Genomic DNA, 15,599 nt, shown 5'->3' with positions numbered 1-15,599 from the left:
AGAATTACATTTCAAACCATAAATATGGTAGAATTAAGGCACACCATTTCAAATATCAGAAGCACAAAGCAAAATAAAAATACTATCAAAGCAGAACTGGAACAAATCAAAACAGGAATCTTGAGGATAAGCCAAGATGAAAGGAACAGGAATGTCATTTCCAATCAATCCAAACACTTCTACTCTGGACATGCAGATACAAAACAAAATTGAGAAGCAGCAATTCTAGGAAAGAATACTGCCCAATCAGTACTGGGTTATTATCCTAAGAATTCAATGACATCCAGTCAACCTCACTGTGATACATGTGTAATACCCAAAATACACAATGAAAAGCTGAACATTAACAACTTAGACACATTATCAAAATTTAATGTTTTGTTATTGGTGACTGAACGGCAAAGAATTGGAGGGAAGGACAAGCACGGACCAGAGGTTTGAAAAGAAGGTGGAAGATCATTAGAAATCTGAGGGAAATGACCTGCATCTCGGTCAGCATACTGGCCAAATTAAAACATATTGAATCATCTGACTAAAACTGACCCATTCCATTTCAACTTATTTACCCCAAGATTTCAACCATGATGATCCATTTCTGCTTGACTATATTCAGATTCACTAATTTTCTGTTCTGACATTCCAGGCACAGACCACAGAAACCATCATGAACTTTTCAGTAGTGAATATTCAAATTATACTGACACAAGTGAACAAGTCTACAGGATACAACTCACAGGAAATCTCAGAGAAGGTTAAAACAAAGATAAGCAGATTTGCTGCTCTAAGTCTTGCTGTCAGGCAACCAGATGATCCTTAGGAGGAAGGAAGAGATTGTGTAAAGAATGAAAAGATTTCTCATGTATTTTGGTGAAAGTGACCACAAGACACCAATCTAAAACTAGAATTGAAAGTAAATACCACCTTATCCAGGAACATCAAAAAAACAGAAATTGAAAAGAAAAGCATCCTGTAAAACAAACATTTGAAGGGTTCAGAGAAAAAGGAAACATTTTCTAAAAGTGAGACTACAGGAAAGAGACATGTGAGGAAATAGTTTATTATGCACGGAAGCGAAACGCATTGGACATTGTATGACCTATCAATTGGAAGAGTATCAGGGAATAAACTGATACCACCAAAATAACTTAAAACAGCAGAAGATGACAGGATTACAGCACTAAAAACTAGTAACAAATGAGTTACATCCCAGTTTCAGGAATGGAAATGATAGGAACAGGGACACTACCAACAGATTCATTCTTAAGATCCCACAGAGACTGAGCTTTTTACAGAAAGAAATCCCAGATGAAGATAACAAGATTAAGCTTGCCTTTCAAGGAAGTGGCAGAAATGAGGGATGCACTAACAAAATTACAAGGCAGCTAATGTTACAAAGAACAACAATGACAGGCTTGATCAAGATAACAAAAATGTTACTGTGCCAGGAATAAGAAGATCATTGGGTTTCCCAACAGTATTGTCTGGATGGGAAAGCTGGATTTCACAATAAAGCTAACAATAGATTGGACGGGAGATGGCTGCAGTGAGAAATGATCACAGCTCAGAAGAACAGGCAGCAAAATCAGCATGGGCAGTGATGAGAAACACAAAATAAAAAGACTTAAGTAAAGGTGATAGAGTCATTGTCAGAGATTTTAATGTTCATATAGACTGGGCAAATTAATTGCAAAAATTAGGTTGGATTGAGTGCATAGAAATCATTCAGGACCTACACCTGTGAAACGACAAGAGGACTAGTTCTTTAAAACCTGCCTTGTGTAATGAGATGAGGTAAATACATAATCTCAAACTAAGGGGCTTTCCCACAGAAAAATTATTACAATATAGTATAATTTTACATTGAGTTCAAGAGCAGCATACAGAATTTGGAAAGCAGAATCTTGTACATGAGTATACAAATTAAACAGGTATATGTAACAAGCTGACTGAGGTTGATTATGAAATTAAAAGATTTGCCAATTTTCATGACTTGAATAAAAAATCCACAGAAAGAGTAATCTATCCAAGGATGACTAATGATTATATTTGATTAAAAGGGGAGGCATATATTGTGGACAAGAAAAAGGATTGGGAATGTTTTTTTGAAACCAAGGACAGAACAAAGTAAAGAGAGAGAAGAAAGAATAAATTAAAATATGAAAAAAAATTGCAAGGACTTCATGTGAAAAGGAGAAGTCTGAGATATTTAACAAACATTTTGCATCCATCTTCACCATACAAAACACAAGGAACATACTATAGACTGTGCGGCACCAAGAATCTAATGAAACTGAAAACCTCAATAATCAAGTAAAGAGAAAGCGCTGGAAAAATTAAGGGATCTAAAAGTTGGCAATTTGCTTGAATGAAATCCATTAATAAAAAGTGGTAATGGGCACTTGAAATGGATTATACATCATACAGTTCAAATAAAAGCTGCACAGATAGCGGAAGCATTAGTAATGATGTTCCAAAATTCACTAATTGGAAGATAGCACTTTCAAGAAAGTAAGGAAAGAGAAAACATGAAACCACCAACCAATTACTCAGACATCAGTTGACAGGAAAATGCCAAAATCAATGAATCAAAACATGGTAATGGCTCTTTAAAAACTTACTTAGGCAAATTCAACAAGATCTTACGAAAAAAATGAAATTGTAAATGACAAATGAGAAATAGCAATATTGTCCCATGTAGCCCCTCATAATTGCTCTTCATTCAGTAAGATCATAGCTGACCTTTTACCTCAGGACTGCTTTCCTGCACTAACCTCAAATCCCTTGATTCCTTTAATATCTAAAATTTATTGATCGATGTCTTGAATATACTCAGCAACTGAGCCACCACAGCATTCCTGAGAAGTGAATTCAAAGATTTGCTATCCCCTGGAAAAAGAAATTCTTCTCATTTTTGCCCTCCATGGCCAATGCCTTATTTTGTGACTGTGATCCCTGTTAGAGACACCTCAGCCAGGGGTACCATTAATTTGACATCTATCCTGTCAATCCCTTAAGAATTCTTTATATTTTTAAGAACATAAGAAATAGGAGCAGCAGTAGGCCACCTGGCCCATCGAGCTGGCTCCGCCATTCAATAAGATATGGCTGATCTGGCCGTGGACTCAGATCCACCTACCTGCCTTTTCCCTCATAACCCTAATCCCCCTATGTAAAAATCTATCTAACTGTGTCTTAAATATATTTAATGAGGTAGCCTCTACTGCTTCCCTGGGCAGAGAATTCCACAGATTCACTACTCTCTGGGCAAAGCAGGTTCTCTTCATCGCCATCCTAAATCTATTTTTCTGAATCTTGAGGCTATATCCCCTAGTTCTAGTCTCACCTATCAGTGGAAACAACCTTCCTGCCTCTATCTTATTAACCCCTGTCATAATTTTATATGTTTCTTTAAGATCCCCTCTCATTCTTCTGAATTCCAGTGAGTATAGTCCCAGATGACTCAATCTCTCCTCATTGGCTAACCCCCTCATCTGCAGAATCAACCTGGTGAACCTCCTCTGCACCACCTCCAAAGCCAGTATATCTTTCCTCAAGTAAGGAGACCAGAACTGCATGCAGTACTCCAGGTGTGGTGTCACCAGTACCCTGTACAGTTGCAGCATAACCTCCCTGCTCTTAAATTCAATCCCTCTAGCAATGAAGGCCAGGATTCCATTTGCCTTCTTGATAACCTGTAGCACCTGCAAACCAACCTTTTGTGATTCATGCACAAGCACTCCCAAGTCCCTCTGCACAACAGCGTGCTGCAATCTTTCACCATTTAAATAATAATCTGATCTTCTATTTTTCCTTCCAAAGTGGATGACCTCACATTTACCAACATCATACTCCATCTGCCAGACCTTCGCCCACTCACTTAACCTATCTATATCTCTCTGCAGACTCTCCACATCCTCTGCACAATTTGCTTTTCCACTCAATTTAGTGTCATCCACAAACTTGGATACACTACACTCAGTCCCCTCTTCCAAATTGTTAATGTATGTTGTGAACAGTTGCGGGCCCAGCACCAACCCCTGCTGCATCCTGCTCACCACTGATCGCCAACCAGAGAAACACCCATTTATCCCAACTCTCTGCTTTCTATTAGTTAACCATTCCTTTATCCATGCTAATAAATTATCCCTAACTCCATGCATTCTTATCTTATGGATAAGTCTTCCATGCGGCACCTTATCGAACGCCTTCTGGAAATCCAAGTATACAACATCCATCTGTTCCCCTCTATCCACTGCACTCATTATATCCTCAAAGAACTCCAGTAAGTTTGTCAAACAGGATCTGCCCTTCCTGAATCCATGCTGCATCTGCCCAATGGAACCACTTCTATCCAGATGTCTCACTATTTCTTCCTTAATGATAGCTTCAAACATTTTCCCAACTACAGACATTAAGCTAACTGGCCTATGGTTACCTGCCTTTTGCCTACATCCTTTTGTTTTTAAATAGTGGCATGACATTCACTGTCTTCCAATCCACCAGACCTGCCCAGAGTCCAGAGAATTCTGGTAAATTATCACGTGCATCTACTATAACTTACGCCATTTCTTTCAGTACCCTGGCATGCATCCCATCAGGACCTGGGGACTTGTCTACTTTTAGGCCCATTAGTTTGCTCATCACTACCTCTTTAGTGATAGCAATTGTATCGAGGTCTCACCTCCCATCGCATCCATAACTTCTCCTTTTGGCATGTTAGACATGTCCTCCACTGTGAAGACCGACACAAAATAGTTGTTCAAGGCCTCGGCCATTTCCACATTACCCAATATTAATTCCCCCTTCTCATCTTCCAAGGGACCTACATTCACTTTAGCCACCCTTTAACGCTTTATATAATTATAAAAACTTTCGCTATCTGTTTTTATCTTTTGTACTAGTTTACTTTCATAATCTATCTTCCCTTTCCTTATAGCTTGCTTAGTGGTTCTTTGTTGCTTTTTAAAGTTTTCCCAATTTCCCACTACACTTGGTGACTGTATGCATGAGCTTTTAGCTTGATGCCTTCTTTTATTTCCTTACCCTTATTGTCCTTGCTTTTAACAGGAGTATACTTTTATTGAGCACCGTGAAAAATCTCTTTGAAAGTCTTCCACTGTTCCTCAACTGTCCCACCATATAGCCTGTGTTTCCATTCTATGCTAGCCAACTCCTCCTTCATCCCATTGTAGTCTCCCTTGCTTACGGATAATACACTGGTTTTAAATCCTCCATTTGTATGAGAAATTCAGCCATACTATGATCACTCTTTCCAAGAGGATCCCTAACTACAAGATCATTAATCTTACCTGTCTCACTGCACAGGACCAGATCTAAGATAGCATTTTCCCTTGTAGGTTCACATTTTAATGAGATTGCCACTCATTCTTCTAAACTCTGGGCTGCACAGACCTAGAGTGCTTAATTTCTCCTGATACATCAAGTCTGCTATCCATGGAACTTTTTCAGGATGTACCTAATATGGTAATTTAGACTAATAATGCAAGAAAATTCAGGAGAGCGAATCAAGCTACAATTCTTCAGGGTTTCGCCAAGACCATACCAGGAGAAATCTATGCAGTTTCAGTCTCCATACCCAAGACAGGATATTCTTGTCTAGCAGGCAGAGCACTGCAAATTCACAAGATTGATTCCTGGAATGAGGGGCTTGTTATTAAACTGGAGTTAAGAAGAATGGAACCCAATCTCAGTAAAACATACAAAATCAAGAGAGAGGCTGTTTTCTCTGCTTGGAGAGTCCATAAGTAGGAAACAAACTCAGGATGGTCAGACATTTAGGACTGAAGTGAAGAGAAATTTCTTCAGTCAGAGAGTATTCCTTCCCCTAGGAGGATTTTAATATATTCAACGCCAAGACTTTTTTAAAAAATGTATATAGTTTTCAGGATCTGGGCATCACTAGCAAGGCCAAAACTTACTACCAATCCATAAGTGCATTCCAGGTGGGGGCAAACTGCACTCTTGAACTGCTGTAGTCCTGGTACTTTACTCCCATGGTGCTGTTTGGGAGGGATCTCCCAGATTTGGATCTAGTTGCAATGAAGGACCAGTGATATACTTCCAACTTAAGAGGACATGCAACTCTATCCACAACACCACCAACCTTTGTGTTGTCTGCAAACTTCCCAATCCATCCTTCTACCCCCTCATCCAAGTCATTGATAAAAATCACAAAAAGCAGAGGCTCCAGAACCGATCCTCATGGGACACCACTAGTTACAGCCCTCCAATCTGAATGCACTCCCTCCACCACAACCCTCTGCTTTCTACAGGCAAGCCAATTCTGAATCCACATGGCCAAGCTTCCCTGAATCCCATGCCCTCTTACCTTCTGAAGAAGCCTACCATGTGGAACCTTGTCAAATGCCTTACTAAAATCCATGTACACCACATCTACTGCACTACCCTCATCAATCTGTCTGGTCACCTCCTCAAAGAACACTATCAGGCTTGTGAGACATGATCTGCCCTTCACAAAGCCATGCTGGCTGTCCCTGATCAGACCATGATTCTCTAAATGCCCATAGATCCTAACTCTAAGAATCCTTTCCAACAGCTTGCCCACCACAGACGTAAGGCTCACTGGTCTATAATTCCCTGGACTATCCCTACTACATTTTTTGAATAAGGGGACAACACTTGTCATCCTCCAATCCTCCAGTACCATTCCCGTGGACAACGAGGACTTAAAGATCCTAGCCAAAGGCTCAGCAATCTCCTCCCTCACCTCACGGAGCAGCCTGGGGAACATTCCGTCAGGCCCTGGGGACTTATCTGTCCTAATATTGTCTAACAGCTCCAACACATCCTCCCTCGATATCAACATGCTCTAGAACATTAACCTTACCAACACTGTCCTCAGCGTCATCAAGGCCCCTCTCCTTGGTGAATACTGAAGAGAAGTATTCATTGAGGACCTCACCCACTTCCACAGCTTACAGGCACATCTTCCCACCTTTATCCCTAATCAGTCCTACCTTTACTCCAGTCATCCTTCTGCTCTTCATATACTGTGGCATGCAAAAGTTTGGGCACCCCTGGTCAAAATTTGTGTTACTGCGAATAGTTAAGTGAGTAGAAGATGAACTGATCTCCAAAAGTCATAATGTTAAAGATGAAACATTCTTTTCAACATTTTAAGGAAGATTAGTGTATTATTTTTGTTTTGTACAATTTTAGAGTGAAAAAAATGAAAGGAGCACCATGCAAAAGTTTGGGCACCCCAAGAGATTTGAGCTCTCTGATAACTATTACCAAGGTCTCAGACGTTCACTAGCTTGTTAGGGCTATGGCTTGTTCACAGTCATCATTAGGAAAGGCCAGGTGGTGCAAATTTCAAAGCTTTATAAATACCCTGACTCCTCAAACCTTGTCCCGACAATCAGCAGCCATGGGCTCCTCTAAGCAGCTGCCTAGCACTCTGAAAATTAAAATAAATGATGCTCACAAAGCAGGAGAAGGCTTTAAGAAGATAGCAAAGCGTTTTCAGGTAGCTGCTTCCTCAGTTCGTAATGTAATTAAGAAATAGCAGTTAACAGGAACGGTGGAGGTCAAGTTGAGGTCTGGAAGACCAAGAAAACTTTCCGAGAGAACTGTTCATAGGATTGCTAGAAAGGCAAATCAAAACCCCCGTTTGACTGCAAAAGATCTTCAGGAAGATTTAGCAGACTTCGGAGTGGAGGTGCACTGTTCTACTGTGCAGCAATACCTGCACAAATATGACCTTCGTAGGAGAGTTATCAGAAGAAAACCTTTCCTGTGTCCTCATCACAAAATTCAGCGTCAGAACTCTGCAAAGGAACATCTAAACAAGCCTGATGCATTTTGGAAACAAGTCCTGTGGACTGATGAAGTTAAAATAGAACTTTTTGGCCACAATGAGTAAAGGTATGTTTGGAGAGAAAAGGGTGCAGAATTTCATGAAAAGAACACCTCTCCAACTGTCAAGCACGGGGGTGGATCGATCTTGCTTTGGGCTTGTATTGCAGCCAGTGGCACGGGGAACATTTCACTGGTAGAGAGAAGAATGAATTCAATTAAATACCAGCAAATTCTGGAAGCAAACATCATACCACCTGTAAAAAAGCTGAAGATGAAAAGAGGATGGCTTCTACAACAGGATAATGAACTTAAACACAGCTCAAAATCCATAATGGACTACCTCAAGAGACATAAGCTGAAGGTTTTGCCATGGCCCTCACAGTCCCCTGATCTAAACATCATTGAAAATCTGTGGATAGACCTCAAAAGAGCAGTGCATGCAAGATGGCCCAAGAATCTCACAGAACTAGAAGCCTTTTGCAAGGAAGAATGGGCAAAAATCCCCCAAACAAGAATTGAAAGACTCTTAGCTGGCTACAGAAAGCATTTACAAGCTGTGATACTTGCTAAAGGGGGTGTTACTAAGTACTGACCATGCAGGGTGCCCAAACATTTGCTTCAGGCCCTTTTCCTTTTTTGTTATTTTGAAACTGTAAAAGGTGGAAATAAAAAAGTAATCTTGCTTAAGATATTAAAGAAATGTGTCATCTTTAACTTTATGCCTTTTGGAAATCAGATCATCTTTTACTCGCCTAGCTATTCACAGTAACAGAAATTTTGACCAGGGGTGCCCAAAGTTTTGCATGCCACTGTAAGTGAAAAATGCCTTAGGGTTTTCTTTAACCCTACTCGCCAAGGGCTTTCACTTAAATGCTTTCCTCTTGATACCCAATGATTTCAGTTTTACCAGAGCTCCTTGACTCCACACTGGATCAAATGCTACCTTGACATCACTCTCACTTCACCTCCAGATTCAGCTATTTGGTCATGTTTGGACCAAGGCTATGATCAAGTCTGGAACAGAGTGATCCAAGTGAAGCCTAACCTGGACAATGGCGAGCAAGTGCTGCTTGATAGCATCATGGACAACACCTTCCTTTAGTTTGCTCATGACTGAGAACAAATCAACTGGAAAAAATTAGCTGGATTGGATTTTGAGAACAAGACACATCCAGGCAATTTTCCAATGTTGTCATATGCCAGTATTATAAGAACCATGGAACAACTTGGTTAGAGCTGCAGCTAGTTCTGGACTGCTGGTCTTCTGATAGATGTTTGGACACTCATGGAACTAAGGAATCAAGATACAGTAAAACTCTAATAATCTGCTATCCTGTTGTTCAGAAATCCCAATGGTTCTGCATCTGGCTCAGCAGCTCCCCGTTCCCACACTCCCCTTAAACTCAGCAGGACCGCATTCCTGCGCTTCCTTTCTCAGCAGAGCTCTGTTTCCCCCTACTCCCTTTCAACACCCTGAAGCCCCATTCTCATGCTCCTTTTAAACTCACACTGCCAGTCCCAACAAGCTCCCTTTAAACTTACCAGCACCCCATTCCCATGCTCACTTTAATCTTATGGGAGCCCATTCTCACGTTCCCTTTAAATTCACCAGGACCATGTTCCCACATTCCCTGGATACTGGAAAATTTATTCTACGATGTAATAATCTAAAAAGAAAAGTGAATTAAAAGTGTGCTGAGGTATAAATAAGAGTAATGTCCAACAGTCTGGAAAATTGGCCAGATCAGCACCAAAAGTACCGAGGGTACCGATTATCAGTTTTATTGTAGATGGGGATAAGGCAGGAATGGGGAATAACATAGGAGGATCTGCCACAACCTATACAACAACAGGAGACCACTGGCTTACCCAATCATATTCCTTATGTTCCTATACACACTGCACATGTGATTCTTTAGAATTTACCTCATGCAACCTGTTCCATTATAACATGGACCCATTCGCATTGCATCTACTCAAAGGAAATTTATAGTACAATAGTTTAACTTTCAGCCACAATATGAATCAGCTCTTACCTGATAGACACATCTTCATTGATATAATAAATTTCACGAAACATGACCTTTCCAGACAACACAGAGAATGAAAATGAACCTGTTAAAAAATTAAACAATTCATTCCTTTATCTGTTATAGTAGCATCAAAAGATCTATTACTCAAAATATGGAAAAACAAGGTTTAATTTGGCATCTGTATTCCAAACATAAGTTTAAGTTGGAATAACAGTTCAATTAATTATAACATTTTAGTGTTTCATAAATATACATTTAATGGAAGGCAGAAGCTAATTTATATGAATATACTGACTGAGAATATTTTTCTATATTTTTGAATATTACTAACTTTGACTCATATTGCTTGGAAACAATGTTTTCAATTAAAGTTAAAAAAATTTTATTTGTCACATGATTAGAACAAATATTAATGTTTCTTCTTCAAGGGATAAATTAACAACTTACCAATGTGGACATATCCATTTTTATAGAGTCTGTTGAGAACCTGAGTCAGGATCAGACCTAAATTACGGGAATTGTAGTAAGTCAAATAAATGATCCATCCACACGATAGGATTGTGGCTGTAAAGAAAGAAAGTGTATTTAACCTCATGGTCTATTTATTCCAAAATCCTTCACATTCAATGAATAACCATTTGAAATACATTCATTGCAATGATCAAATAGTTATAAACAACCCTCACAAAACAGAAAATGATAAGATAATTCCTCTTTTGCACTATTTATTTTTGTAACTTATAGTAATCTTTATGTCTTACACTGCACTGCTACTGCAAAACAATAAATTTCACGACATATGTCAGTGATAATAAACCTGATCCTGAATGAATGACCAGTTAATCCATTTTTGGCATATTTGTTAAAAAAATACTGGCTAGGACCAAGGAATGGTCCTTACATGCTTCAATCTACCAGGGGTGTTTTAAAATGTTCAGTTGAACCACATAACTGATGTAACATTTAAGGCCTCAGTCAAAGAATGGCAGGACAGATTATCTTGCAGTCCCTGGAAGATAAATCAAGATTATATACTTAAATCAAAAAATGGAGCCTAAACCAAAAAACGTGCTGACTCAAAAAAAATGTAACACAAGAACAAATTTTAATTTGCTTGTTTCCTTGAATTTTCCATCAAATTGTTACATTCATAAACCCAATGCATTGGCATACACGCTACAGAAAAATTCTAACTTTTTTTCCCCAACAGAGATTACTTCTTTAACTTTACAGCACAATCTTGATTCTAAACAATTTAGGATGATGAAAATCAGTTTCTAACAGTATTTGTATCAAAAAAGGAAAGATTTTTTGGGGATATAGAATTCATAATGGATCATTTCTGTAAGTAAACAGAAATCCAAGAACCATACACAGTAGAATTTCTGGACTGAAAGCATTGTTATACAGGTTCCACCTATTGGATAAATCAGAGACAAAGGGCACCAGTAAGGGACTCTCAACTAATGCAACATCCCAAATATGGTATGGCACAAGAAAAACAGCGGGGTGGGGGGGGTTCAAATTTCCTTGAACAACTTTCCCAAACAGTTACTCCCGATTTGAAGTTAGGCAAATTACATCATGGAATGCATCATAACCTCAGTTCAGTCCTCTTCCTGTCCTTTTCCCTCAACCACACTGCTGTTCTTCCACCAGTTCAACATGAAAAAAGTCAGCTGAGCTCAGTAAATATGGAACATAAACAAAAAAACAAATTTAAAAAAAAACAAGCGATCAGATTAATTTTAGCAAGTACAAAAAGAAAAAGTTGTCAGTTTCCATTTCAGGAGCTTAAATTGAAAACAATCAAATGTGTTGCATTCATACACGCAGAAACATTTTCTTCAGAGAAGTGCAGTTCAGAACTGGTAAAATAATGTGTGACATATTGCACAGATATTTCATTGTAAGGCTAAATTAAAAATAATAATCTTATAGTCAGTATAATCCAAAAACATTTCAATTTGCTATCAAATTTGTCCTCTTCCTCAAATGGTGGTGGAAGCAGAATGTTTTGAATATTTTTTGAGGCAGAGGTAGATAGATTCTTGATAAGCAAAAGGGAGAAATGTTACCAGGATAAACAGGATGCAGAGCTGAGGTTACAATCGGGTCAGCCATGATCTTACTAAATAAAGAAGCAGGCTCAAGGAGCCTATTCCTACTCTTGATCCCAATTTATCTGTTTCTGTGCAATATGGCTCTTAAGTTGCCAATAGTTAAAATTTGTAACCAAGTTTAACAGCTCATTCAGACTACACTCTGACAATTGACATGGGCTGTATTCCACAAACGTTATTTGGAGATATTGGGCAAAATTTGTATGTCTTGCTATTTTTGGGATGTAAAACCGATTCAGTTTCGAGCAATTTCTGACCTGACACTGAATGGTCCATGCAGTGTTTGCCTTCATTATACTTAGTGAAGTAATTATATATTAAAAACATGAAATATTATATAAAACATCAAATAATTACTTCATTCACTTGAAATCAGCATTTCATCAATTCAAACACGCCAAAAGAGCCTATGCCAATCTTTGGATCATCTTTCAAAACAGGAGAAAACTTGGGTGGACCGTACATTTTCTACAGCAGTCTAAACAACTACCCTAAAAGGATCTGCTACAAAGAGAACAAATAAAAAAAACATTTCAATTCTGTGAAACCTATGACTTGGAAGCACAGAAGAATTCCTGCTCACTCCATAACCCAAGTGGGAGTTACTGCTGGCACATACTCTGTCCTCCAGCATCTCACTCATCCATGTACTTAGTCTATGATACATCTTTAGGTGCTGCAAAGATCTCTACACCCATGTTCCCAATTTACCCTCTGATGTAAACAAACTTTAATTGCTTACCCCACCAAAATCTTCATGTTTCATGCACATCTTACTTGCCAAAGTTGCTCCTGCTGTCTTCTGCTCTATAGATGCTGACCCCATACCTATTTTTCTCTATTACAGTAGTCCATACTTGCTGACCCAAAGCAAACTGCATCTGTAATCCACATTCCCACGTCAGTCATCCTCCACACATATGTGAACCCTTACACTCCCCCTCTGTTCAAGCCCAAATCTGTCAACTTTCTGCTATCTCTAGTCTCACTGCCTTCCATGCTCCTTCACTCTAAACTTCCAGTCACTGGTTACTGTTTGCTGATTATCTGTGCTTGCATACAAGAGGATAGGTTGATATATTTGTGCAAGGACTAAACATGATGGGTGCCAAGTTTGAAAGGCACTTTTGTTTTTATAGTACATTTCACTTCAGGACACCAATGTCCATATTTTTGACCTGTGTGCTTGTCAGAAATGTATGGATCGGTGAGTATTGTTCCAAAGGAGGAATGTGAATTTAATACCATAACCAGACTGGCAGAAATTTTATAGGTGCCTATGTCTCTGTAAATTGGTTTGGAGATTCCCAAAACATTGCAAATCAATGCAGATTAACTACAAAAACAAAATTGTATTTAACATAATAAAGAAATGAAAACAATGTCCTCACTGTAAACTTATAGAGGATGGGAAAAGTTAAAGTGGGAATCCAAAATCTCACTGCCCCACACCCTCATGACAGCAAGAAAAATTTGACTGGATAGCAGAAAATGTAATTCTAGTTTTATGCCCGGTTGGAACTGCCATTCCAATAGAATGAATAAAGCTGGTACATTAAAAATAGATTACATTTAAAAACAAATGTTAACACTCACCAACAAACAGCCACACAACGTTAGAATTATGTTCTGTGAGAAAACCTTCCAAATCAGTAAGTGATGGTACAATGCTGTTATTTTCTCTTGAATGATGCTCCATTTTAGCGATAGGTAGGAGCTGTCAGAATGAAACAAAGGAACAAAGTAAAATGAGCCACGAACAGCTTATGGAACTGGATTAAAACAGACGATTTGAGTGAGCACCTCTACATACTTGCTGAGTGAGAAAAGGGAAAATTTTATTCTTCAAAATATGTACACTTCATTGTGAGAAATAATGTTATTATTAAGATTAATAGAACCAACAAATAATCCAATTAAAATACCTCAATGTAATAAGGATAAAGGTAAGAAATGTCCAGAAGTCAACCACTTAAGCATTATACGATATCAGCATTTTGACACCAACACTGCATGCTGTTTGTTTAGGTTTCACACTGATGGTATTAAAACTTGAGGTCCTTCAAAATCTGAAGGTAGGAAGCTGTAGTGTACAGTGAGCTTTACTTTGAAAAATGAGAATGCAAGCAGCTATATTTATAGCCGAAAGGAATAGAGAAAAAAAGCTCCAAGATAAACAAACCATGGACCACGACAGCACTATTGAGAGTAAAAGATATATTGAGCAGTCAATGGAAAATGGGGTAGATCAGAGAGTCAGGAAAAAGGGAAAATATGAATATTCAGTGTACTCATTCTCAGTCCACTGCTTTGCTGGCTGGGTTCAAACTCATAACTAAAGGTTCAAACTGCTGGCTACTAACTATACACCTATGTCTCATATGAAGTCAATGGAGCTCCCAGGACACTGTATCAAAGTCATGGTGCCAATTGCAGTCAGTGGTGAGAGTTCATATCTAGGTAAACATTAACTCACTTTTTAATCAAAACTTTTACAAAGGAAAATGGAACAAGATTGCCACTCCCAGTTCGCACAAGAGGAATTTACAAGAATTTACATAAGCAAAGAAATAGTTCTGTAAGTGCACTTGTTTCTCCACGTGACAAAAAATGGAGGAAGGAGAATTAATCATGAATCAATGCCTGAATCTTCCTAAAGCTTACACAAGCAGAAAAGTTAGATCCAGTTTGTAAACCAGAGAGACTGTGGAAGGCAAAGTGGGAATAATGAGTATATACACAATTTAGAAATATCTGCAAAATATCTGCCCTGGTGAGTTCAATATATGTAGCAGCAACTTAACAGAAAAGTATACAGTAAATGGCAGGACACTCTGAAGCATTAATGTACAAAGGGATCTGGGGGTGCGTCCATAGCTGCCTGAAAGTGGCAAGACAAGTAGAAAGGGTGGTAATGGCAGTATACAGCATACTTGCTTCCATTGGTCAAGGTGTTGAGTATAAAAGTCAGCAAGTCACATCGCTGCTGTACAAAATTTTGGTTAGGCTGCCGATGCTCTTTAAATCATCAATGTGCCCAACAGCTCATGTGAGCAGAGGGGGAGATGTCTAAGTGATCCTATTCAAGAGCAAAGGAAGTTTAGCGAGTGCAACCAGAAGAAGTGTCCCGCTTAGGGTGAAGCAACTGGCACTGCTGCACCAGTTCAATTCCCTGCAGGAGGCACTGTGGTTTGGAGTATTCTGTGCAGTTCTGGTCACCACCTTACAGAAAGGACGTGGAAGCTTTCGAGAGGGTGCGGAAGATATTCACCAGCATGTTGCCTGGATTAGAGAGTATTAGCTACAAGGAGAGTTTGGACAAATATAACATTATGAGAGGCATAGATAGGGTAGATAGACCCTTTATCAGTAGCGAGGAAATGTCAAATACAAGGGGGCATAGCCTTAAGGTGAGACAGAGAAAGTTTAAAGGAGATTAACGAGTCAGTTTTTTTTTGTTTACACGGAGGGTGGTAGGTGCCTGGAATGTACTGCCAGGGGAAGTGGTGGAAGCAGGCATGTTTAAAAGGCATTTAGACAGGCATGGAATGGAGAGATATTGACCATGTACAGGCAGATGGGATTAATTTGGATTGGCAGC

General features: G+C 39.0%; 1 protein-coding gene across 5 annotated transcripts in view; it reads right to left on the bottom strand.

Annotated features, from left to right (window-relative positions):
• kiaa1109 (KIAA1109 ortholog) overlaps window positions 1-15,599 on the bottom strand; it is a 285,307-nt gene that overhangs the window by 256,449 nt on the left and 13,259 nt on the right. For all 5 annotated transcript variants that reach the window (XM_052035089.1, XM_052035112.1, XM_052035104.1 and 2 more), the window contains exons 3-5: window positions 13,595-13,715; window positions 10,323-10,439; window positions 9,879-9,957 (exon numbers count right to left, since the gene is read on the bottom strand). In XM_052035089.1, the coding sequence (XP_051891049.1) occupies window positions 9,879-9,957; window positions 10,323-10,439; window positions 13,595-13,715 (317 nt within the window). The remainder of the gene's footprint in view (window positions 1-9,878; window positions 9,958-10,322; window positions 10,440-13,594; window positions 13,716-15,599) is intronic.

The sequence above is a fragment of the Pristis pectinata genome, chromosome 2, assembly GCF_009764475.1.
Source record: "Pristis pectinata isolate sPriPec2 chromosome 2, sPriPec2.1.pri, whole genome shotgun sequence".
Classification (NCBI taxonomy): domain Eukaryota; kingdom Metazoa; phylum Chordata; class Chondrichthyes; order Rhinopristiformes; family Pristidae; genus Pristis; species Pristis pectinata.
Note: the sequence above shows the minus strand (reverse complement) of the source record. Positions and strands in the feature narration are given on the sequence as shown.